Raw genomic sequence first — 26,855 nt, forward strand, 5'->3', positions numbered from 1 at the left:
CATCCTCCACATGCTGCTTTTCAAAAGTAATCAAAAAACAACCGTATTGTTGAACAATGAAGATTTAGGGTGGTCTGAGAACAATCTTAAAGTTGAATCTATTTTTAGTTGGCCTGTTACTCTACTATGGTGTCACACACTGACTTCAGGTCGGTGGCTTGTGCAATGTGGTAGCAATGTACTTTATGTCAACTAGTATTTGTTTACACAAAGCATGTATTTTTACATCTTTTTTCTTCAAAAGTACTTATATGCTTTTGTTTTCTTAGGAATATTCTTTGAGAAAAGACAGTAAATAGAGTAATTAATATTTTATTTTGGATTAATTTCTGTTGTGCTTTTTGAGATTTCAGATAAAATATTGTTGATGATTAATGTGTCAAAATTTTACATTCAATTTATAAGAACAGTAAACATTCTTCAGGATCCTTTATGACCATCTTTTTAAGACAGAGATAAGACAGTATTTTGGATTAAATTATTTCTTCTCTTTCCGCATCAAAAGGACATAAGTATTATTAGACAAAACAAAATAAAATATTCACCCTTCTTATCCTGTTCCATTTCTTCACAATGTGATTCCCCATCACCAGTGGTAATCCTGGTTCCAGTGGCATGAATTGTAACAGCTGCATATTTATGGGCAGTGAGCTCGAGGAGTGAAAATCTAATTTCAGGTTGACATTATATCTGATTCTTTGCAATAGACTATCTTGGCAAATATGAAGGAAAACGGTAATACGTCGGTCCTGAACAGCAACCTGATATGAATGGTAAGAACTACAACCAACCTGCCCTATTGTACCTTTTGTTTCTTGTTTAAGAGTACAGTTTAAGTGACCTGCTATTACTTTACAGTGTGAGCCTTCCTGTGTCAAGCTCGTTAGAAAAATTACTGCCTTGATGCTGTGTTTGAAGGAAAAGATTACATCGCACGAACAGAGTACGCTGCCTGCCTGCCTTCCCGTTCCACCCACTGAATCCGTTCTAGAGCCGAAGGTGGGTGCAAGCCTTTGAGTCCTCCTGCATCCAGATCAGTCTTTTTTCCATCTTTATGTGCTAATATGTAAAGTCTGATGCACTATAAACTTCTGGGTGCCTTTATGATGTCAATTACATGGGGTAAGTCTTTTCTTCACTAGAAACAGAAGCCATGTTATTTTGGTAATAAGAGTGTTAATTATTAATCATTTTTTGATGGTGAAGACAAACCTGAGGTCTTGTTTGAATTGGTAGATTCTAGAAAATTTAGCAAAATTATTCAAGATACAGATTTTCTGTATGACATTAGAACCTTTTATGGATATTTTCATCCAGAATTAAAGCAGTCTTAGTTTGGTAATCACACCATGAACAGGAACCTTTTATGAATATCAGTTATCTCCATATTTAGAGCTTTTTGATTTTACTTAAAAATATATCCAAGACATGCAAAATACAGGACTTTTTTCCTCGTTCACGGACGGTAATGCAGTTCGAGGTTTTACTTTCAGCTGATGTTACCAGGTGTAGATTATGGCCGTGCAGAGCCATTAAGAACTGCAGCAGGTGTGGGTAAGGAAACACCAGCCTCATTAACAAAACACCTTCATCACTGTATACAAGTGTATTGTCTTTAGGTTTATGTTCACGACTTTCTTGGTGGCGCCGAAGAGGGAGGGAAGCCGCATCCACACATCACACCCTGCAAAATAACCTCCTTTCAGAGGGCTGAATATCAACCAGATGGAGTAAAACCGAACAGCGAGTCCCTTGCAGCCGCGTCTCTGCGGCCACCGGGGACCGCCGGCCGCCCGCCCGGCCCGCCCCAAGATGGCTGCGCCTCCCCCGCCGGGCCCGGGCCGCCGCGGCGCCTGCGCGGGCGTGTGGCGCATGCGCGGTAGGCGCGGCCGCTGTGGCGCCTGCGCGGGCCTGCCCCCACGTGACCCGGCGCCTTTCCCCCTTCCTCCGGTGGCGGCGGCGGTGCGGCCATGGCGGCGGGGGAGGTGGCGGCGGCGGGCTCCGCCGAGCAGTTCCAGCAGCTGCTGCAGCAAAAGGACCGGTGAGGCGGGGGACTGGCGGGGAGTGGGGCTGGGCGCTGAGGGAGCGGGGCCCGCCGCCGGAGAAGAGCCCGCTGGGGCGGCCTGACTGGAAGGGCTGGCCTCGCCGCCTGAAGTGCTGCCTTCTCCCCGAGAGAGCCTGGGCTTTCCGGCGAGTAACTGCGGCGGCTCCCGGAGCGTCAGGCCCTGCGGGAAAAGGCGCTTTTTGATTTGTCCCGCTCTCCCCCAAAGCGTGGCTCCGCGGTCGCTTCGCGCGTTCGGCCCGAGCTCCGTGGAAGGCCGGTGTCTGCCGAGGGAGGCAGGCCCGGTACTGCCTCAAAGCTGAATAAAACCTTCGCGGGGAAATAAGAAACGAACCGAACCATAGAGTGGAGAAGGACTTCGGGTTTATTTTTTGACAGATTATTTTTTAAGGACCCGTTTCCTCAGGCACAGCTTGTGAGTGGCTGGGAGAGCTCAGGCGCTCAGAGGGCTGCTGCGGCTGCAAAACCGGCTGCAGGGGCGGGGAGCCTCAGTGGGCAGATTGGCAGGAAACTTTCATGCAAACAGAACTTTCATGCAACCTAAGAATATTTTTTTCTCCTGAGCCCTAAGGTGTCAACAAAACAAATGCTGTACAACATTTTCAATGAAAACAGCAACATTAGGTTGTTTATTGAGAAACAGTGCAAAACGAAATTGTTCATCTCTCATGCGACAGGACTGGTTTCTCATTAATCTGGTTTTATGCTCTAATAATGAGTAGCAGGGCTCTCTTTCCATTGGTAGCTCTCGGCATGGACCAGTGATTCTGTGTAGCCACTGGGCAGTGGCTCTTGGTCTGATACTAGAAGTCTTGGGCACTGATCCTTTGGGGGAAAACTGCACACGTTTCGCTTTGGTAGGAAAGAGTCGCAATGACTACTACTGCAATTAAAGACGGACAGGTACTCGGGTGCCTTACTGAAGAAAGGCAGGTTTGGCTACGAGCTTTGCTTGTTTGTCTTGTTGAATCAAAGGTGTAGTAACTATTATTATATCTTTTAATCCACTAGCTGAGTATGTATTTAACTAGGTCTTGTGAGGCATGTTAAAATGAGGTGCTGTGTCAAAAACATTTCCGTGTCGTTTAACTGCCGCATTAGCAAGTGGCCCTTAAACAAATAAGGAGAGAAAACTGATTTAAATGAGTGATTTAAAAAGGATGATGAAACTACCAGCATCACATTCTTAAAGACGACATAAGGAAACATTGATAAGTGTTGATTATGGGAAGAAGAAACTAGATTCTTCGAAACTTGCTGCATGACTTCCAGTTTTCCTCTCTGGAATTATTCTTCAACTGAATTGTTGTGTGGGGACATCCCAGAGGAAACTCTTTCATATGCACACATACGTACACTTATTGAAATGAAAATGGCTTCTAGAACAAATACAATATTTTGAAGTTATTTTAAATAAAACTCCCAATAATTCTCTCATTCCCTTTGTCCACAGAACATGATTCAGTTTTCTCTTTAATGGACTTGTTTATTTTATGCATTTTTTTTTGCTCCTAAGATGAGTTGATAGTACTGACAACTCTTTTCCTCTGTTTAATTTGAAAATATCTGGCTTTGTTTTTTCTTACTGCTAAGAAACCAAACAAATCTGTGCTCATAGAACATAACAAATCCCCCAAATCATAGTTGTTTTTGTTGTTTTTTTTTTTTATGATCTCCTTGTTTCTGGACGGTGGTAGAACCTTAAAAATATACATTGGCTGACTTAAGATACCTTCTATATTTAGATTATCAAGTGAATTTGAAAATTAATGGTGTAAAAGAGTAGTTTTAAACATTCACTTAAAGTGGGAAAGGAGAAAGTTTCTTCAAGGAAGTGTTTTTCTCTTGAAAGATAAAGCTTAAGACAAAAAAAATGCTGGATTTTTAAGGCTAGGCCTAATGCCATTTTACTGCTAATTTTTTTTTTTTCAAATGGACTTCCTGATTTTTCCAAACGAATAGAATTACCGCTAATCAGCTGCAACTGCCAGCATTTTATGTTGACACTTAATTTCATAGCAGTTCTTGTTTCAGAAAAGTAATCTTTCTGACATCAAGTTGTTAGTATGCTTTGTGTTATGGAATGAGCGTAAATTTCAAGGTTTAATTTTTTTCAAAATGCGTCTAGATTTTTACGGTTGCAAAAGATGAACTGAGCCAATGTCTTCCAAATTATTGAACCACTTACTGCTCTGTAATCTATTGTTTTACTTAGACTATTTTTTAGAAGAACCAGCTTATAAAACCAAGTAGCTTGGGCTGCCTGTCAGGAAGATTATAAATACTTACATAATACTTGTGTCCTGGCCCAAAAGGAGGGTGGCCTATAGAGTAATTATTTTCTGAATATCCCAATCAGAGAATGTCCTGCTGTTTTGGTTCTGGTCAATAGACTCTTTAAAGGTATAGTTTGTGAGTCTGTCTCAACCTTTTTTTTTTTTTTTTTTTTTTTTAAATATCACTATAGAAACAAGACTTTGGGCTTTTTGTTTCTCCATAGAAAATGTGTGATATGTCCTTCTGATTTTTCTTCTGCTACTAAAGTTTTTAAAAAGTTATATTAAAGAAGTTAATTTTGGTTTTGGGCTCACAGCTTTTCCTCCAAAATGTGAAATATAAAATGATACAGGAAGAGAAACTTTGGGACTTGTCATAAGTTTTTAGTTACAATCCTCTTTTATAGATAATAGTAGAGATTTTAGAAATATCTTGGTTGAATGTAAGAAATACTTTGTTTAGAATCACTTATCTGCTTCATTTTGCTAACTCTCTATTTTCTTCCTTTCTTAATGTTTTGAATTACTCTTGCTATTTTTCAAGTTTAAAGTGCTCAGATACCAAGAGGGCAGTCTAATTGCAAAATTAGAGTTGTTCTGTGAACGAATTTGTCAACCCCCCCTTCCCCCCCAAAACCCTCGGTGCAAATGAATTTGAAGTATGTTCTTCATGAAGATAAAAATTAAGTGCGTTGCAGCTATATGTTGGTAAGGAAAGAATAGGCTCTGGTAGAATGAGGATTAAATAACTATGTGATTATTCCTCCTCTACTTGTCATGAGCTGACATTCATGTGATCAGATGTGTCCCGCTATGCATACTAAATTAAATTGAGCACTTGTGAAATACTTCTTGGTAGCAGTGGAAGAGTATGCGTTCCTGGTTTCAGTTAATGGAAGGAGAGTGCATCAGGTTATTTATTAATGCTTTGGCGTGATGCGTAGCCACTATACTACATTTATGTTCTCTGTTCTCCTTTCTTTCACTATTTGTTTTTAGCCAGTGGGAGTATTCTCTTGTCCTTGTACTCCAACGGATGTAAAAATTGTGTTTTTAAGCGTACAGGCATTGTGCAGTTGCAATGACAGCTTGACAGCTTCATTTTCTGTAATTGTAAAAGCTGTAGTAGATCTAAGTAGATTAGACTGTTTTGTCATAAAACTTGATTGAAAAAAAAAGTATTTTTCTTCATCCTTGATCCTTTTTTAACAACTTCTCTGGGCTCTTAACATATGCACTGTTTACTGACACCGTTAAGAAGGATATTGGAGGAGGTCTCAAAATTGGTATTTCAAATGAAGGATGTGATGAACAAGTACAGGAAAACCAATCATGGAGCAAAGCTCTTGATAATCCTCTGCATCAGAGCTTGGTCCGTCTTCTGAAATATTGAACTGCTGCTGCTTTTTTCATTCTAAAATTTTCTGTCTGTTGTGACTGGGTATTCTCATACATATAAAAGTCCCAGTATTCTTGAAAAGTTACTACCTTATTTCCTGGATAAGTAGTAAAGAGGCAATAGTGGCACTGAGAGGAGAAAAGCCATGGTGCAGCCTCTAGCGTGAAGCTGCTGAGCTCTGGAGCTCCTGAAGCTTCTGAAGATAGAAAGCTTGCCTGGGAAGAGATGCGGGATGCCCAAGAGCAATTCTGAGTGTTTGGCCTACTTCAAAGTCTGCTTCAAAATCTGTGTCCTGTAGCGCATAACTTGATCTTTAGTGTTTCTGTTTGTTCTTCTTCCTGCCTGACATTCATATGGAATGATCTTTTACTATCAAAATACAGGATGACGTTTTTCTTTGTATTGCATTACCTTAACAGTGCTGGTTAGGTTTTGGAATGTTTCCTGAAAAAGCTTTAAAGTCCTCCTCTGTGCAAGTCATAGAAAACGTTCCTGGTTTCACTTGTTTGATTTTTTTTCTTTTTTTTCCTCAGGAAGGTAGTGTGGGATGTGGGTATTTTTTGGTGTTTGTTTTTTGTTTGTTTGTGGGGTTTTTTTTGGCATAGCATATCAAAATTTTATATTGCATGATTCTTTTTAAAAATAAATGCTGTTACTCTTACTCTTTTCTTTCTTTTTTTATAGGTCCCTTGTAGTTGTCCACTTCTGGGCACCATGGGCTCCTCAGTGTGCTCAAATGAATGAGGTTATGGCGGCACTAGCAAAGGAACACACGCAGGTTACATTTGTGAAGGTAAGTCAGGCAGTTGAACTTGTTTTAAACAGAGGAGAGCCATTATTACAAAGTATGAGTAAAATATTACAAAATATGGATACAGTTGTTTTTAAAGTTCCTTTATGACTTCACATTTAAAGATGTGAGTTGAACATGTGCAAGAGATGCATCAAAAATCTGTGGGATGAAAGTTCTAGGTTCATCTTTCCGAACTTGATATTGTAAACTTAAATTTTATCATGCTGTTTAAAGGGGCGGGGGGGAAAGATCAGTCTACTAAGATAAAGTGAAGGATTTTTTTTCACTAGCTACTCCACCTAACAAATAGGCTTTTAAATTTCTCTGTGCCTGCAAAGTCTCAGTCTTCAGTTCTGTAGATAGCCATATTTTTAAAGCATGATTTTTATCCCTGGATTTGAGGTTAATTTGGCAACACTGTTCTTTTCAAGTGTGCTGGAGATTTCATTTGTTCCTGTGATGTTATTGATTAGCTAAATAGATCTCAGAACTCATAGAGATTTTCTGTCTGATACTGAAGATGAACAGTAATCTTCATGAAGTTTAAAGCAAGATAAATTTAAGTCTGTGGAACATTGTCACTCTAAGATGACAGTCGTATAGTGCTGGATGGTATAAATCCAAATGAGATGTTATATTTTTCTGAGGTCGTCTGCACATCTTAGAGAACCAGTGTGGAGGGAAAAATAAACGCATTTTATCAACATGCCATTCATTTTAAAACAACTTTGTCTTGTTAACGAGACACTTCTGTCATTATGAGGGCAGGCAGTAATGGAGCAGCCAGATGTGTGCGAGTTTTAGTTTGATTTCTTACAGCCTTTAGGTTTTGTGTTTTTTTTTTTTTAATGATTCCTCTCAGTTGGTATTTCTGTCTGTAAAACAGAAGAACAGAACGATTTTAATGGTAGTACTTCATTACTTAGAGCTTCAAAAGACTAATTTTCAACATTTCGAAAATTCAAGATGCTTATATAGAGTTGCTGTAGTTTTTAGTAGGGCCAAGCAAGTTTGAAAACTCTCAGTTGCTCTCTATTATTCATATTCATGTATTATTTATTTATAATTCTTATTATTCAGCTGTAATTTATTTTTTAATAACAAGGTTCCTAAGTGATCAAGTGTTGCAAAATTAAGATAATGCCCCTCCCCCATCCCCCCAATATTACTGGCATACTTGTTTAGAGAAAATGAGCTACTGAAAGACTTGGGTAAATTTTCTTGATATGTTTTTGGGGGAGGAGCTCCTCATGGAGAATGTGTTTGATTTTGGATGTTCTTTGATTTTGGTCTGTATTCCAGAATAGCCAGAGTCTGCCTTTTAATTGGCAAGAACCTATTAAGTCATCAGATGGTTACAGATGACTGACCAAGAGTAGTGTACCGCCTTGCAAATCATAAACAGTTACATTCTAGAATAGAGCTAAGTAATAATGACATGAACTTCAAAACTGTCAATAAATCTTGAAGTCTTTCTAAATGCAATTTCTCATTTTAGTTGTTGCATAGCCTAACTCTAAGAACCTTGGCTTGGTTAAAATGAAAGTGGGTCTATATCCAGAAACAGTTAGAAACAATGTTTTGGAAAGTTGTATCAGTAAGAGCAAGTTACTGAAATATGAAATTGAATCTGTTCTATATGTGTGAACCTCACCATAGTGGAACGTAAGTATCTAAGTAGGTAGAAAATTTTACTGGAAAAGAAAATTAATTTTATAGATAGAAGTCATTTAATCATTTGCCACTTGAAAGAGAATAGATAATTGGAATATATTTCTAGCTTTCAATTTATAGCTTTAGTTTCTCAGTTGATCCTATTGGAGCATTGATTTACAGAAATAGAGGTGAAGCTTGGACTCTCAGTTTTGACTTATTCTGCTGGGTTGCTTCTGTATTTAGCGAGTTCATTAAGAGCCTATATAGTTGGAGCAAATCAAAGCATGCTGTAATACTAAAATATTCAGAACTTCACTACATTTCAGTTAATAGTGAGAACAATCACAGTATTTTCTAAAATACCTGAGGATAGACAGGGGTGGGCAGGAGCAAACTATTAAGTAGCTCTCTTGATGCTTGTTCATTCACTGTATCATTTGTAGAATAAGAATTTGAAAGGCTTTTTATTCTGTACACTGGATCACAGTTTTCTGTTTGAAACATTTACATCTGTTACCACTTTTTTAACCATTAGCTCTGCAGTTGTTACAGAGCTAGTGTCTTAAACAACCTTGTACTAGATCTTCTGTCACTTAAGTAAGCTTTTAGGTTATGCACAGAAAATCACATATTTGAGTTAATTAAAAGGTATCTTTTCGTGGCAAATTACTACATTATATAATTTCAAGGTATGCATTTGAATGCTGAATAAAATTAGAACCAATAATCTCAACAAAGTTGCCACTCAATACTCGGTAGCCTTGCAGGAGTTAAAAATAAAACTTAGTAGACATCAATAGCTTATCGAAGAAACACTCTTTTTTTTTTTCTTCATAATTTGCAGAAGGCTGCAAATGTCAGTCATGATGTACTGCCCCTTGAAATTAGTCAATAGAGCAAACAGCAAGAATTGCTGTGGGCAGAAAATAAGCACTGTAATCATGACATAACTGGGGTCAATGATTTATGGATTTCAATATAGTAGTAGCTGCATATGATTGAAAATTTACTAGGTCACTAGTGCACCAAAAATTTTATTCGCAGCCTCCGGGCATCTTTTGAAATGTGCAACAAAATAAAAACCTCTGAACCTGTTTTGACACTGTGTAGGCTCAGTGGATGACACGCCAACCCAGTGAGTCTCATTTAAATGCAAATGTGTCACAAACTTCTGCATCAAATCCTTTTTAAATGTATAAAATGCCTAGAAGAACATTCTAGACAGTATTGACATCCACAGTCAAACTTTAAAGAAGATTATGAAAATAATCTTTTTCTCTGTTTTGTTTTTTGTTTTTTTTTAGCTGGAAGCTGAAGCTGTGCCTGAAGTATCTGAAAAATATGGAATTAGTTCTGTTCCAACGTTCTTATTCTTTAAGGTAAGAGAAAATGGATTTAAGAGAAAATGGATTCCATGTGGACTCCTAATATGTATACTTTTTTTAATACTACTACCAGAAGACCAGAACCTTAAGAACTTTCCCAGTGAAGAAACACTTATGTATCTGATTTAAGTCTATCCAGTGGAACCTAAAAAAGTAGATGGAAATGGTTCTTACACTTCATATGTAATATTTCAGAGCTTCCTTAATTGCTTTGGGATTCTTACACAGTTTTTATTTTAGTTGTCGTACCTTACATTGGGTCAAAAAAATTTCAGTAATGTTTCCTTGTCTAACTGTAGTTCTACAACACGGCAAAAACCCAAGTAAATAATCTTTTGGTAGAAATGACATGTCTATCTGGGTCATGTTTGCCTGTGATAATAAAATTCAAAATTTTTTCCTTAATAAATTCTTCTAATACCAAATTTGCTAGCACTAACAGTAGCCAGCCCACAGAATGGTATGAGTCCTGGAACTAGAGACTGGCTAAAAGATCAATACACTAATCCACCCTGCATCTGAAAATCTATACTTTATATGGTGGTTTTACTATTTTTTTATCACAGTACAAATTCTGAATTTAATCCTTTAACAAGAGCCTGTGTTTTGGTTTCCTTAGAATGCTCAGAAAGTTGACAGATTAGATGGTGCACATGCCCCAGAGCTGACGAAAAAAGTGCAGCGCCATGCGTCCAGCAGTTCCGTTTCTGCTGGCTCTAATGACAGTGCAAAAGAAGATCTTAATGTGCGTCTAAAGAAACTCATCAATGCTGCCCCTTGCATGCTGTTTATGAAAGGGTCTCCAAAAGAACCTCGCTGTGGTAAGGATTTTCTGAAGCTCATGTTCAATGTGACGGCACTTGCTTTGGGCTAGTTGCCAGATTTACTCAGTTTTGGGGAGATACGTCCCAACAGCGTCTTGTACACCTAGAAACATTAATGAAAGTATTTTCATATTGCTTATATGCAGCTAGAGAATTGCTATTCCTTTAGTTAAATTTTGGAAATGGAATCACAGAGATTAGGGGCTTTCTAAAGAATATGTGATGTGCAATGCTGTCCTTGAATTAGCACACTTTTCCGGAGGTAGCTCAGTGTTTATGCATGACATATTTTGTGCATCAAGTTACACACGTTGAAAATGTAAAATAGTCTGAAGAAAATGTTTCAATTCAAGGAATAACAAGAATTAACTAACATCCGGGATTACTGTTGCCATTTGGAAAAAGAAAGTAAAACTATCCTACCTGGTAAAATTGAAAGACCAGTAGTGTCTGTTTCTGCTGCAGTGGAAATGCCTTTTCTTAAACCTAGTTCTCTTAACTGTTTCTCACTGTTTAGAGTGCTAAATAACTAGAAGTGTTGATCTATATGGAAAGCACCTGAACAAATGTTAAAAGACAAAATTTTTTAAGTATTATGAAGCTGCCACACAGCTGCTCACGCAATCTCAGGAAGCTGCATTGCATGCGGAACTGATCTTGTCGGGCCTTCTGTGGTGAACTGCAGGAGGTAAACAGAAGAGTAACACTGCTGTAGGATGGAGATGGCTTGACCAAACAGCACTCTTGGCAGCTCTTGTTTGGTGAAGGCTCCCTCTTGTTCCCGTGTAGCTCTGGGGTCATCATTTTGCAATTAACAACACAACGCTTTCCAGGTTGTCTCCTTTGAGTGTAATCCTTGCCTGCCTTTGTTGAAGTTTATCTTCAACTGTCAGTCTGCTTCTAACCCACCAGTCTTTTTCTACTGATATCATACAGGAGTGAATATTTAGCTGCTAGTTCCTGTGCTGTTGTTTTCATATACTTTTGTTCCTTAAGGCCCATATTCCATCCTGAAAAAACAAGGAGCAAAACGCAATGTGGAAAAACAACCATTCCTCATCTCCAGAGCTTCACTTGGAATGGGAAGACTGAAAAGGTCTTATTCTGGGGATGGTGGCAATAAGATATAATTATAAAATTCTAAAATTCAGAGGAGGGAAAGGCAATGGGGGGAAAAAAGTTGCATTGACTTCTTTTACCTCCTTTCTCTCCCCAAATCGGTCTAGAGATCAAATATTGCAACTTCCACATTACTTCTCTGCAGTAGCTGACACTGAGATGGCTAAGTTTGGATTCCTTTGCTTAGCAAACGTATCCTGTGGGGCAGATCATACCATCTACATTGCTGGGCCAAAGAGATGAAGGAATTGTGAAATGTAAGAGGAGAATAAGAAAACAATTAGCAATAGCTAGCTCCTTACAGCCAAGCTCCTGAAGAAGGGCCTGTGGGATATATTTACAGAACCAATAAAGAGATGATAACTGCTCAAAAAGTTAAATTGTCGTACAAAACCTCAGTTATTTGTCTCTAAAAACAAAAAATATAAATACCTGTTTTGTCCATCTGTGCATGAATTACAGTAGCATGCGCAGGCTTGAAAGATTTCTCATAAATGTTTCTATATCATGGCAGAGGTGCATGTGAACTCAATGTGTTAAAACACTTTGAGGAAGGAAATGAGGACTCACGGAACTACTCTTTTTGACCCCCTTCTGGTATGGGCTCAGCAGGTACAGCCTAGAGACAGAGCAGTGCTACTTGTGTCTGGTCAGGAGTCCACGAGTGCTGGGTTGTGTGTGGCGATTTATTGATGCTATATTCACATAATTGCCAAATATCCTTGTGGTGTGCATGCACTGCTAATTTTCCAGCAGTGGAAGATCTCACCACGGTTTTAAGTATTAAATTGAGTTAACAGTTTCAAGTGCAGACTTCCCCATGTAGCTGCTGCTTGTGCTTTCTGTTGGAGTGTGTCCAGCAAGTTTCCAAAAGAAACTGAGTGGAGAACTATGTAAAGGAAAATGGATGTAGTAGTATGAAAGGACCTAAAAGAAACTGATTTTACATGTTCTGTCCATTTATCTTAATCTGGAAGGATTCAAATTGTCATATCACCATGTACTCTTAAAAGGGGACAAAGGGAATGATAACAATACAGACGCATTGATTTGGTGAAGTGAGAATAATGCAGATTTGTGATATATGACTTGCCAAACAGCCTCTGCTGTTTCGCATTGTATCTGTGAAGGCATTCTATTATAGGAGAGCTATTTATGTAGTTCTGTATAGTTCTCGTTATTGAAACTGAGGATTGGGTCCATAGAGTAGGAAAGAGTCTTTTCATTAACTTCAGGTAGTTTTGAGCCTGGACCAGTGCTTGACAGATGAGGGAGCCGAGCAGAGTGGTAACAGTGGTGAAGCTGCGGAGTGGACCTGTCTGGGTTGAATTACAAAGAGAAGGTTTGGACTGATACAGTGTGTATTAGTCAGGAAGGGAGGAGAGTCTGACTGTCAAGCGCTGTTAGCTGGAGGGAGTTTAGTACAGCGTGTGCTGCCCTTTTCGAGGAGGAAGGCTTACACGTAAAAGTCATGAAACTATTTGAAAGAGAAATAGTGGTTAAAGCACGTCAAATCTTTGAAAGAGAAGTAGTGGTTAAAGCATGTCAAACATACATGTTAATCTGGGCCATGCGCTGTAGAGGGTAATCCTGCCCCGGCAGAGCGCGAGGAGTCTTGCAACTCGGTCCAGGCTGCTTCAGGTTGATGAAGCACTTGCTTACGGCTTGTGTGCAGCTTTTCTTATTACCTCTGCCCTCCGTACCTAAGTGTACTATCAGCTGCTTTTAAAATACTTGCGTGCCATTTTACAATCTGCTTTTTCAGATGTTGCTGTAAAAAGGTTATAGAAATATGAGGGGAAGTGCAAGATCCTGTATGTACTGAGGCTTCCCATGCTGTGTTGGGCTGTGTGTGTTGATACCTGCACACTGTTTTTCTCCTTCTTTTTACCTTTCTAATTTCAAGGCTGCTGTTTCATTTCAATGCAGCAATAGGTCCCAGAATCACTTTAGTAGAAGTAGTTTCAGAAATAACCACAGATTTCAGAACTTTCATGTTCATTGTGCTGTTGTGTATTAGCTTGGGATTCTAGCAGTTTGTGCATAGGCATTTGCTCCGATGAAGAGCTGATGAAGTTCCATCTATTTATGTATAGATAATTCTGTATTTGTATTATGTAACAATACGTTTATAGGTGTGTGTAAGTTACATATCGTCATAGGAATTCATAGATAATTTTGTAGGAATGGAAATTTTGGCTTATTCTGAAGTAGACTCGTGAAGCGCATCCATTGTTATATCCTATAATACCTGTACGTAATAGAGCACAGCTCTGACGAGCTCCTAATATTCACGAGTTGTCTACAGCTTAGATTATTCAGCTATGCATGCTTAATGTTATCTGCGTTGGATGCTAATGTGGCACTACTGTTAGTGAACCTGCTGTGCTTGCGCTGCGAGTTGTTTGGCCGGTGCATGGCAAGCTGTAAGGGTAGAGCATGATTCTTGCTATGTCCATGGTGAGCTCAAAGGTGTTGTGCAGGCAGTGGTGAGTCTCCTCTGAACTGCTTGTCTGCCCAGGTTCTCCCTTACGCCTGAGTCAGCCTCCGCATCAGCCTGATCAGTTGTGCACAGGGACACCATTTCTCCTTTGGAGTTCTGTGGTGCTCAGTAGAGAGCTGGCTTTCTAAAGGGCATTGAGCAGAATGCTAGGCAGATTTTAAAGTTATGCAGAGAAGAGGCCCTTTACTGTTTCTCATGTGTTTGAATTTTTGACAGGAGAGAATTGTGAGGCTATTTAAAAAACCCAAACAAACCACAAAAAGCACAAACCAAAAAAGTCATTGAGGCATCAAGGTTAAGGATAGTTAGGTACTTCATCATAAGCTCCATATGGAAAGCGACTTAAGAGTATAACACACGTTCATTTGCATGTCTTAATATGATAAAGTAGGTATTTCTTCAAGCTTTCAGTTCTTACATTTGATCCCTGGTACCCCATGAAAAGTACACAGGAGATACTTACCTAAACAGACATATGTATTAAAATTGGAAGTATTAAAATGTAGTGCAACAAATGAAATCATCTGAACTTACAGCTCTTAATTTTGCAGTTAAATACGGTGCCTGCTTTAGACTGCTGTGGTAGTTTCTGGCAGTAGTTGGGAGATGTTAGTAAGTTGGGTCCATTAAACTTCCTAGAATGGGCAAAGTCTTTTTCAAGGTGAAGGTAATTTAACATTTTGTCAAAGATGATACGGATCTGTTATAACAGTAGTGGGAGTAATATAAATAGAATTAAATAAAAGGAGCCATGCTTGTTTAAAGGTGAAGATATTTTTGAATTGTATCTATTTTGATACAATAATAGACTTGCACTCGAGTCTTTAGTGCAGTTGGCAAGTAGAGGGAACCCTATCCAGCAGTTCATTTTGGGATCTTCTTGTAGTTCGTAATTTCTTCATTGGAAAAGCCAGCTAAGCATAGTGAAAAGTAAGGTTTGTCCCCTCGGCTATGTGTTTACTGGCAATTGTATGTCGTTGCTATGTACATTGTATTGTTTCAGCGAATTCATTTGGACTGTGGTAGTATTTGTTTATTTGCTTCATCAATACCGTAACTTATTTAGGATGTTTTTATTGGTGCAGAATCTGGAGTGGCATTTGTGATCGTCTAGATAACTGCTTAAAACATTTTGCTTGCAATTTAATTATTCCTTGTAATGCATGTACGGCATTTCTTCAGAAATTCAACGTAAATCTTTTGTTATGAAAGTAAAGCTGTTCTGGCACTTTATCCCTGAGCGTAACACTTCCAGACTGCTACCATAACCCTTCAAAATGAAACACAACCAATCAATCTTTCTAGTTTGCATGTAATTGCCTACAGCTAAAATAAAGCTTTTTTCCCCCCAGTTTCTTACAGTAGAAATGAGTTAATATATTGGCGATGGAATAACCATCAGCAATCAGCCTTTAGCTGTTTACTAATGAACTCCCAGATGTATGAAAAATTTCAGAATCTGTGTTTTACTTCAGGCTGTACATGAACTTAACACTTCAGTTGTAGAAAGAAAAGCAACTTAGATGCCATACACATAAATACTGCTACTTCACATCTCAATAAATTGCAGATCATGAAAACTGCAGGAAGCTGTAGTAAAAATCCATATTTCAAAAAACTAATAGGTGGTCTTGCAAGCTGAAATCAAAGGTTATTCTTCTATGGCACTTTGATTCTTTTTACCATTTAAAGCTTCTTTATTTTTTTATTCCTTTATTAAAGCTTTTAAGCACTGTCTTTTTTTTTTTTCCTAATATTTGTGTAGAGTTTTTCATTTGTCTGCACAGCATTTGTTGGAATTCTTTGAGGGAATTGGTAGGATTGCAAGGGCATTTGAATTCAAAACAGAATGAGTTGGCAAAGATATAAAACATACATTATTATCACATTGATTTATCGACAAATTCTCATGGATCCTTTTTGCAAACCATATGATAGCGTTGTCGAGGAGGCTTCTACTTCCTTAGAAGGGATGTGCATGCAAGCAACAGTGGCAGGTGTTGAAATACTTTAGAATGAAGACCACGTGTTAGAAATGAAGCAAAATTCCAAAATCTTTCAATGTGTTGCAATGTACTTAGCGTCTTTTCCTGATTAGCATAATTTTCATAGCAGAGCAAATAGGTTGTGGAGGAACAGTGGAGTTGCAAATCAAGATTTGATCATCAGTCCTAAAGATCAAGTTGTTGGCTTCCTTGTGTTGTAAAGTACAGCAGACCTCTTCTCATCTGTTTTCTTACGGCGTAAATATCTGCAATACACTGTGAAACATCCAGGAGGCTGATGTCTTCTCTGGAGGACCCTTTGTGCTTCTGTGTCAGTGGAAGTGTTAAGTGGATGAAGATGACTTTGAACATCAGTCTAAGGCTTCCTTTCAGGTTACCCCATAAAGAGTGGACTTGTTGATATGAAGGGTACAGACTAGGTGTGGGTGGTGTGTGTGTGTGTCTTTTGTTTTTTAAAGTGATTTCGAAGAGTTTCTGTAGAGACTAATGATTTAAAAAACAACTTACCTTCTTTTAAAAAAAAATCAAGTTAATGTTTCACTTTAATAAGAATGGTGAATTTAAACTAGAGTAGAAGGACAATTGTTTGAAAATGAAATTTTGTGTGGGTTTCCCTCTAGTGTAAGAAGATTTAGGTGATTAGAGACTGTAAATTCTATAATATTAAAATTTTCATATGTACAACTTCTTACAAATAATGTGATGATTTTCTTAGGAAGAAGATGCTTAGTTACAGAAGGGAGAAACTTTTCTTCTCAGGTTGACCACACAATAAACTTATAAAATCTGGATGTTTACATCATAATATTCAGTGCTTAATATCCTGCTGGGAGAGTGTTGTCAGAGTAGGACATAATGAAGATCTGCCATAAAGGAAAACAAAACATGGTATGAAAGTGTCACAAGGGTAGAAAAATAATATTAAGTACTCATGTGAACATAAAGAGTTTAAGAAAATAAAAAGGAATTTTCCTTTTACCATGAAGTAGGAAAGGGCATGCTCTTAAACAAAAGTAGTAGAAAACATTATAAAAGCCAAGTTTCCAAGTTAAACTAGTGACACAGTAGTGGGTTTAAATCCTGGTTCCCACTTCGTGTGTCAACTTCATCCACATGGTGTAGGGGTAGTATCTGGAGGAAGAAATGACATGGGTAGGGAAAGTGATGTGCAATTAGAGGAATGAAAAGAACGCTACTGAAGATGCTGTTATGGTCATTGAGAAGCTTTTATTCTTTGTGAATGCTCAATGAAGAAGAGCTGGAAAAGACAGAATAAGGAAATGCATTTAACTTTGCTTTAATTGTACGTTGGAACAACGGAGACACTTATATGAAGGTTACTTACTGTGTAGCTCTGTACGTAGAGAAGCACCAGACTTACCAAGCTGTCCATATACTTTGGTTTTGTAATCCCAGTAATAAATAGGGTTTTTTGCCTCTTTAATAATTGAGGATATTGATAGAGCAAAGAATAACACACTAGAGCTCTTTTGAACTTACTATCTAGAAGAATTGCATTTTTTAAATGACTAAAGTTTAGTACAGATATGGGAATGCTTTGTTTAAAATTAATGTAATTCCTCTTTTTGTGTTTGCAGGTTTCAGCAAACAAATGGTGGAGATACTGAACAAACATGGTGTTTCATTTAGCAGTTTTGATATTTTTTCTGATGAAGAAGTTCGTCAGGGGCTGAAAACATATTCTAATTGGCCAACTTATCCGCAGTTGTATGTAGCTGGAGAGCTTATAGGTGGACTTGATATTATCAAGGTTAGAAACTGAGAAATTCTTAATCTTATTAGTTGTCAGAAGCATGTTTTCCTTGCTTTTTACATCTGATTTTTCTTCTCCTCAATCCCCCTAGGAACTTGAGGCATCTGGAGAACTGGACACAGTCTGTCCGAAGGCACAGAAGCTGGAGGACAGGTGTGATGTATTATGTCATTATTTTAAGGGTTTCTATTTTTGAGGTTTCCTGTATGTTCATTTATATAGGGGGAACCCTCTATATAAATTCCTGTTCTTTGACTTTATCAGAAGTGTGTCAAGATTTTCTTTAATTACAGAACTCCTGCAGTTGTTTAATATGTTCCATTTTCTATACAGTAAGCATCAATTAATATAAAGTTATACTCTTACATATGTATTAAGCCATACTGTTCCAGTAGGCTTTACTTACTGTATTTGTAGTTTGTTCATTTTTAATTATAGCAGGCATATATAGATTCCTTCTTGCGTGTCTTTTTTAAGAATTTTATTCTTTAAAGATAACTGGAAAAATCATCTTTTAAACATGAGCAGCTTTTGTTAGCTTCACTTGGCATAGACTTTATAACTGATGTCACTGGAGAAAATATCTAGGCTTGTCTCCTCTTTTTTCTTGATTACTCATGTCCTTCAGTTCCTGTTTTCTTTCACCTTGGCAACACAAATACATGCTGCAGCAGTAGGAAGTGTGTTGCTTCCTGAATCAGGTGTAATATCTAGAAACCAATTTGTCCTCCTTTAACCTTCCCATTTGAAGATTCACTCGTTTGAAATTCTGACGTGCCGTGCCCCAGGCAGCCAAGCTCCAGATATCTGACAAGTCATTCTGTTTGAGAAGTTGCTAGTAGATGTGGCTTTTTTTTCTAGTTTTTATGTGAATAGTGCCATTAAGACATGCAAAGGGGGGGCTGGTTTACCGAGAAGGTGGCCTGGACCTTGAAGGCAAATATGTTAGCATAGATTCCCTCTTGCTCTCTGAGGATGGTAAGAGGAAGTTTTACAGTGCTCTAGATGTGACTGGCTCTGGTTCTTTCGTCTTCTCAGCGTAGTGGAGAAATAATTCAATGCAAGCCATTTCAATATGGTGATAAAGTATACTTACTTTTACAGCTGTGTATTTATTAATTCTTCTTAATTTGTTCTATGGCTGAGGTTTACCTTTTTGTTAGTAGGGTAACTTGTAAATTGTTTCACCAAGGCCACAAAAAACAATCACTACCTTTTGCAGTTTGAGATTAAATTATAGGTAAAGATGAGATTATCTCAGTATAGCCTTTTAAAAACTCATTTTATAAAGTTTCCTATAGTCTCTTCCTTCCTTTTTGCAAACTTGCAAAGTTATGCATAAACTGCAACTTTATTGAGTTTATACATTGTTTTTTGCTTTGCTTAATCTTTTTGGGGAAAGAAGGTAATGGGAGATATCCTCTGCTTACCTAATGTGTTTTAATAGATTAAAATTGTTGGTATAGCTAAATACCTCCCTAAAGGAGCAGCAGCAGCATCTTTTTAACAGGTGTGTGAAGTTTTTATCAATTTTTTCAAATTTTGATGTAGAAGTGGCCTGAAAGCAAAAAATTCACCAGACAAATCACACGTAGCTTCTTGTTGCCTAGTTTGTTCTTCTTTTAGTAGGTGTTTGTTTCTTGGGTTAACATGTGACGTTTCACTGAGGTCTGTCTTCCGTTTTCTGGTGACAACTGGGAAGTTCTTTTTCCATGCCACAGATTAATTTTTCTTTGTAGCTAACCTCATACTTAACTTCTGAGCAACTGACATCTCTTTCAAACTATACTCACTCTATCAGTCACTCATAAGAAAAACCTTATGAGGTAGTTATTCAAACATGTAAGACTTAATAAAATGAAGGAATATAAGTAGTCGAATCTATTTAATGCTAAATTATGTTCCTTTACTCCAGTGTTTGATCTCTTCTGATCAGTTAACTGCATCTTCTTCAGTTGAAAATACCCTTGAAAATGGACTCTGGAAATCAGCTTGGTTTCGCGAAACAGATCTGGCAGCTGGAGAACCAGCTCAAATTACTGCAGCTCATCCTTGCTGTAGCTGTTAGTTTTGCTGTTGCTTTTTAACCTAGAGACAACTTGGTTGGAAAAATTGTTTGGAGGTTTACATGTGCAGAGGCTGTATGTCACCAGCAAAGCTTCGTTTAGTTTTATTTTGCAAAGACCCTGGATTCTCCAGTCTAGAATCTTTTTGCATTATGCAAGTCATGCAAAGTGACCTTTTACAGAAAATGCTACCTGTTATGCATTTTATAGAGGGTAGTTTGCCCTTGGCAGGAAACTATTGGACAGGAGTCTTTGCTAACTTTTTCCATCAATTGTCACAGAAAGCCTTTTATAAAAGGAGAGGGAAAGAAACCCTCGTCTGAGGGTTGTGCGGGTAGACCAGAAGTGGACAGGGCACAATGGGGCAAAACAGGCCTATTCCTGAATTTCAGTAGTGGTTAGTCCTTAGTCCGTAAGTCTGTAGATCTTATGACTGATGGACAATAGGTATGGCTCTTACTCTGCAAAAGACATTCTCACGTAGAGAATGAGAAATGCTAAGTATTATATTGACTATGTGAAAAAGCAATATGTCACTAAATATAGACATTTTATTTAAAATATCCTAAAATGATGTTTCTCCTTAAACTTATTGCTGCTCGATACTTAGAGGTCAATCTAGAGAAATAAATTGTTGCTCTAAAAGTAACAGGATGGTTCAAATTCATTCACTAGAGTTACTGTAAGCAATTTATGAATAGACTTGCTTATAATAATGCTTTAAATGCATTTGGTAAAGCTGTCAGTTGCTATCTTTCCACTTTTGCATTTTGTTTTCCTGTTGGAACAAAGCTTGGGATAATAACCGAGCTGTTTTATGTCTTCCTTTTTTGTGCCTTCTGTAGGCTTAAGAGCTTGATAAACAAAGCTCCTGTGATGCTTTTTATGAAAGGAAGCAAACAGGTAAGATTAAGCATTGCAGAATGTATTACATTTAAACAGTTACAATTAATTTTTTTTTCCTGCTTAATGAAAATTAATGGTGCTGGGAAGTTAGTTATTTGTCTTTTTATTTGGTGCTTCTCTAAGCCATAGAAGAGCAGTCCCTGTTGATGGATATATATTGCTGAAATGCTGATAGCTGTGTTACAGTAAAATCAGGGAATTTGATACTCTGCAGTGACGTCTGTCAATTCTACAATTCAGGAATGAGTGGAAGAACTGTGCATGTCCTGTTGGTCTTAGTTATTGATTGTCTTTGCAGATAATGGATTTTCGTTTGATGTTCTGAGTGCTTGCCTCTGATGGCTATCCTACTTGAGGCGTACACTTTGAGTGTTGCCCAAAACTTTATCTCTGGAAGCATGTCTCTTGAAATTTCCCTCTGTTGACCTAATTGGATTGGGTGTCCTATCCTTTTTAATTTCTCTGACTTCATTATGCTTTCACAACTGCATTTAAAAAAAGCTGCTAGATGTTTTTAATGCTAAAGCATAATGCCACATACCGTAAATGATCCACTCTTTTCTCACGTGCATGGAATGGTCTATGCCTGGCGCCTTTAAGCTGCACTTAATTATCTTGCTCGCTGAAATGAAGACAGTGACTGAAGACAGACAACTGCTAACAGTTAGGATTAAAACAATAACAAATGACTGTAAACCAGAAGGTCAGTCCATTGCTTTGTGTTGCATACTCAAACAAAGTAACCAGGGGATAAATTATTCCCTTTTGAACAGCAAGGCACTGCAATTCTTCCTGTCAAAATTACTTGAACAGCACCTAACTCGGACTTTTCATTGGAGTGGTGTACCTTAAACAATAACTGTAGTTAGTGGTTGCATGTTATGAGTCGTTTATACAGTATTTTTTTAAAGGGATACAGAGGTAGGCGACTGAGCTCGTTCATGTGACTTCTTTCCATTTCATTTTCTCATTTGTTCCCTGAGCCTTCTCTGTGTGATAACAACAGATACTTTTAAGAGTGTTATAGGCTGTTTTACTAAGCCATTTCATAGCCAATGGAACCCCGTGGGTTGTGCTGCCTCACTGAAACAGTGGTGATGAGCTAGTTGGGCTCAGGTCTTCTAAACCTTCATTTAAAACCTGTGTCTTGCCTACAGAAAGCAAGAGTTTGGGCAGGTTGCTTAACACGTTTTGATTTTGCTTGAGCTACTGGTGGAGTGAAATCACCAATAAGAAGGGATAGTCTGGACTAAATATTCAATGTCTGAAAAATGATGGGTGTTCTATGTCTTTATGCTGTCAATATGAAGAGTTTGCAGTAGATACTTTCAATTATTAATTTCAGTTGGGAGCTGCTGTACATGCAACCTATTTATCAGTTGACCATAGGTTGCTACTCTCTCCAGAATCGTAAGTAAAGGGTAGCGTATGTCTCAAAATAAAATACATCTATTTCACAAATGCATGTAAGGCATTTATACCCATCATACCTATAGCTTTGGCTTTCTGAATGTTCAGAAAACAATCAAACCTAACTAGTTTTCAAGATAGTATTGCCAAACCTGGAAAACAGATTCACCTTGTATCATTTCACACCACAACTGAGGAAAGCATTTAATATTCTCAATGTTTTCATTTATTTCAGCAGAATATATAAAGAAAGATACATTCAGTACTGTTTAAAGCTCAAAGAGTATAAAGAAGAATGAAAAAGGGATTAGCAGTATTGCTCATCCAGTAAGGTCATCACTAGCAATAAATTGGTAATAGCTTTAGTGTAGCTTGAGGACTTGGAATTTTGTGGATTAAATATAGCAGATACATGTTTTAACATGTGTGTTTTGCATTCTAGACGGCAAAATGTGGATTCAGCAAGCAAATTATAGAAATCATAAATAGTACTGGGTACGTAAGTGGGTTTTTTTAATTGAATTTGGGAAGCCAGTTCTGTTTTAAAAACTACATTTTATAAATAAACAGTTTGGAAAATTTTAGTGGAAGACTTCCCCAAATGTCATTTTCTTTGTTTAAGAGTATTTTAAAGTATCTTTATGTAAAAGCCTATAGCGTAAATCACTACTACACTCATTTGATATCAAGTCAAATGTAGTGTGTGGGGCATTATGCTGCTTTAGCACTACTACATAGTGATTGTCTTGCTCGGATTGAGGATTTATTGCAACAGTGAATTTTTTCTTTTTTTGCTGTGTTTGTTGACATGGAAGAAATCCCTCCACTCTGATAAGCAGCTAGTCTTAGAGAGGTCCCTCTTGATCTGTTTCCTTAATCTTGGAGCCTCTCATGTTATCTAGCCTCAGTTTTCCTCTTCAAAGCAGTTCTTTCTGTAGTGGGAGAGATTAGTATCATCTTCCTTTGAATGAACTCCTGTTTCATTTGTACTGCTAGTTAGAGGTTAAGCAATTGTCTTGATTACTAGATGTTAGAATAGGCTTTTTGAGATAATAGATAACTATATATCAATACACAACTTGGAAATAAGTAGCAGTTACTCAGATCATGGTTCCTTGTCACTGGCCCTAGTCCACTTGCAGCAATCTACATACTTGCTGGTTATTGAAGAGTGCCAGTTCTTAGAATACTAGGAATTGCATACCAAAACTCATGCATGAATCAACCAGAAATCAAATTTACACAAGCGTTTTATTTCTGTGTTTTTACGCAAGTAGTATATGAAGGTGGTGAAATAGCTGCAGCTGGTTGATTCCTTAATAAAAACCTCCAAAGTGTGTGTTGTGTTTTTGTTTTTGTTTTTTCTTCTTGTTGTTGGTTTTGTTTGGTTTTTTCTTTTATATTTTTTTGCTAATAGTGAACAGAATTACTTTGAAAACGTTTTGGCCAATTAGAGCCTGAGCTACATGGCTTAATTTTTTAGTGCGTTATGCTATCATCCGTGCATTATAAGGAATTTCCCATGAAACTAGACATATTTTACATTACAGTTCTTGGTGCATAAGGTGTTGACTCTTTTCTTCTTGTTACCTGTTAATTCTGAGTGATTCGGAAGCTAGCTTGTAAATGTACCCATTTTGAATTTTTGAGGGTCTTACATTGCAACACTCCACAGTAGATGATTTTGGTTGTTGTTTTTTTTTTTTCCTAGCGTTGATTATGAGACATTTGACATACTGGAAGATGAAGAGGTAACTAAGCTTCTCCGTCATTGGGGATTTCATTGTTGCTTTTATTAAAGTTGAAGTTTACTTTTAAGATTATTTTTCTTAGGTGCGGCAAGGATTAAAAACGTATTCAAACTGGCCAACGTATCCTCAATTATATGTGAAAGGTGAACTTGTTGGAGGCCTGGATATTGTTAAGGTAGGAATGGGAGAATCTTGTTTTGAGATGTAAATTGACCATTTGTTTAAAACTGTAGAAATGTTTTCTGCCCACAACATACAGAAATTCCTATGTAGTGGTCCTAGATCTTGGTTGCTTTTACGGTGACTTCTATTAGCTCAACATACAGTTGAAAGAAGCTCTAAATCTCTAGCATTCTCATATGCCAAGATTTAGCAGTGAAATGTATTTTCTTGACAGCAGTCAGTTACTGTTACTGTAAAGACCATTTTTACCCCGTGGGTGCATTTTTACAGGTTTCTCTTCCTAGTTTTACTTCTGACATTGCTTTTCTCAAATAAGATGGGCGAGACATTTTTTCCTAGCAAACAGTCTCATTCCTGGAAGAAAGTAAGGTTTATTGTAGTTGTTTGAACAGACCCTGAAGCAACAAAAATAGATCTGCATTTCTTACTGTGGTTTTTGATTTTTGTAACAGAGCAGGCACAGTGTTCTAAACCCCAAATACTCTTGAGCCCATTCTTGTCTGAATGTTTTATAGCCAATTCCTCAGACATTGTAACTCCTGGGAAGATACAATCAATAAATCTCATTTAGTTCTAAAAATACTGGTATTACTTAAATTATATAGATTACTTTGATTTTATTTATTTAACAAGTGTGTGGGTTATTTCAGTGATCAGTAAGTATAGTCTTGGGCATTGTGGAGATGCTGCAAAATACTTCTCTCACTAATATTTAAATGTGATTTGTCTATTTGCATTGTTGGACTGTATTCAGTTCACACTGACTAGCTTGTATGGGTAGATGAATGTAGTCAGTATTTTAAAATTCATTCCGTAATATAGCATAATATGTAATAACATTGAGATAGTTGTTTCTCTTGAGATGTGGGAAAAGAATGTATACTCCACAACTTATTTTAAAACTATTTCCTGGTGTTATCACGCTCTTTAGTAAGTTCACAGCCTTATAATTTGAATTTAAATCATCAAGATAGTATGGGCAAGTGCCTCTTATTTAGAACTCTTACAAATCTCTTACTGTCTTGTTTGTTTTAATGTGTGGTAGTAACAAAATCTGTCAATGGATGGTAATTTTCTCATTTTGTGGGAGGCATTTTGGATGTTGTAAAATTTTGTGTATGCCTAAAATATATCTTGAATTACATCTAGAAGGAGATATACCAGGGGATTTACCTGGTGAAGTTGATAACAACCAATTCTTTGGAAGGTGTATCTTTTCACTAAATGGGTTTCCTCTGTTACTAAACAGACACAAAATAGAATTTAAATACCACATTATGAACTTCAGTGTCTTGGTCAAGAGGGACCTCTAGTGGGTCATCTAGTGCGTGCCCTTAGCCAGGGAATTGATTTCCTTATCCACAAAATGTTCCTATTGAAATCTTGTTTGTGTAATCACAAAATGTACACAGAGAATAATTGCTGTATGTATTTTTTTACAGGAACTAAAGGAAAGTGGTGAATTGTTGCCTATTCTGAAGGGAGAAAATTAATGGAAAAGGACATCCATGGGAAGAGAAATACTTGAAACAATGATTCATTTATAGATTATATTGGAACAATACACAGCTTAGCCTTGTGGAACTGATCAGGAGTAAATAAAGACAGCTTATGTACTCTATGTATTTCACAAGACCGTGCTACGTACGAAAATGTGTTTCCACTGAAGATACAAAAATGTCAAGATCTTCAAATTCAATTAAAATATAATGTTAAAGAACTGTGTTTGTTACTACACTCTTTCTGTGTATTCATTGCATCTAGATGTTTAAGAATTGAGTAATGACACCACTATCCATTGCAGTACTATATAGGACTAAACTGCATCTTTTTTGGGGCGGCTCGGCTCTCATTAGGAGAATATTAATGGGTATACCTCTGTGGTAGGGAGCATAATAATTTTCTGTCCCTGTTAATAATTGTTCTCATGTCTAGTGAGCGAGAAAACTAGTATTGAAACCTTAATCCAGTGCACTGTTAGGAAGTTGTTATTAATGAGTTTCAGCTGTATACTATGCATCTTCATTATCTTCGTAGGTACAGTAATTGTTAATTTCAGATGTTCAACTTATTTTAACATAGCTTTTTGGACATACTTAAATTACGGTGGAAATGAGCCAATAAGCACAGTGATTAGGCCAGTCTTGTGGATCATCAGTGCTCCTTCAGTTAGATGGAAAGGTTTACTTTCTGGCTGTGACTTTGGCAATTTAAATCATTGTGTTTAATATATGAATCCTTCACTTCTGTATTCAGAGGATTTAATTTGTTTTTAATTCTTCTTTCAATACGTGTGATGCTCTGAAATATAGTGGGCTCTAATAATGGGCTGACCATAAACCAGCTACAGCACAGATGTACTTGCAACTATGTTCTCTCTTCAAGAGAAACATTTTTTGCTTTCAGGTCTTTTGAGTTCTTAGCATCTGTGCTGAGACTAATGAGGTTTTTATTTTGGAAGGTGTTTTTGTGTCTGTGAAATACTGAAATATTTCTGGTTAATTATGTGTAGACTGCTGTGTGTGACAGCGATATCAGCTGCTACTGACTTCTAGCTGTGAAATACTGGTTTAAACTGTTTTGAGTGCATTGGCTATACACAGTAAGGAGGAGAAGGACACCATATTCTTAGAGAGGTCTAGAACATGAAGAGGAGCAAGCTCCTTTTATGAAACCCAGAAAATGAAGCACTGGTGAGCAGAAAAGTGCCTGAATCTCACCAGTAATACATTCTGGGCAGAG

The 26,855-nt window shown here is 37.5% G+C and overlaps 1 protein-coding gene across 5 annotated transcripts; it reads left to right on the top strand.

The window, feature by feature from the left end:
* The first annotated feature begins 1,909 nt into the window (after positions 1 to 1,909).
* Positions 1,910 to 25,850, top strand: GLRX3 (glutaredoxin 3). Of its 5 annotated transcripts, none has more exons than XM_075155301.1 (11): positions 1,911 to 2,041; positions 6,422 to 6,530; positions 9,491 to 9,565; positions 10,191 to 10,392; positions 17,622 to 17,794; positions 17,889 to 17,950; positions 20,709 to 20,766; positions 22,622 to 22,674; positions 23,891 to 23,930; positions 24,013 to 24,105; positions 25,556 to 25,850. In XM_075155301.1, the coding sequence occupies exons 1-11, from the start codon at positions 1,971 to 1,973 to the stop codon at positions 25,604 to 25,606; spliced, it is 987 nt and encodes a 328-aa protein (XP_075011402.1). In that variant the 5' UTR covers positions 1,911 to 1,970; the 3' UTR covers positions 25,607 to 25,850. The 5 variants fall into 5 exon arrangements, with proteins under 5 accessions (XP_075011403.1, XP_075011404.1, XP_075011402.1 ...); XM_075155306.1 differs by lacking the exon at positions 1,911 to 2,041 and adding an exon at positions 2,091 to 2,190; XM_075155305.1 differs by lacking the exon at positions 1,911 to 2,041 and adding an exon at positions 2,492 to 2,995.
* The last annotated feature ends 1,005 nt before the right edge of the window (positions 25,851 to 26,855 follow it).

Source organism: Calonectris borealis, chromosome 7 (genome assembly GCF_964195595.1).
Source record: "Calonectris borealis chromosome 7, bCalBor7.hap1.2, whole genome shotgun sequence".
Lineage (NCBI taxonomy): Eukaryota > Metazoa > Chordata > Aves > Procellariiformes > Procellariidae > Calonectris > Calonectris borealis.

Bases quoted from the DNA above. Each gene is read 5' to 3' on its own strand.
- GLRX3 (XM_075155301.1), top strand. From the start codon at position 1,971: ATGGCGGCGGGGGAGGTGGCGGCGGCGGGCTCCGCCGAGCAGTTCCAG. The intron at 6,531-9,490 runs GTAAGTCAGGCA...GTTTTTTTTTAG, and splicing joins CGCAGGTTACATTTGTGAAG to CTGGAAGCTGAAGCTGTGCC. The intron at 9,566-10,190 runs GTAAGAGAAAAT...TGGTTTCCTTAG, and splicing joins CAACGTTCTTATTCTTTAAG to AATGCTCAGAAAGTTGACAG.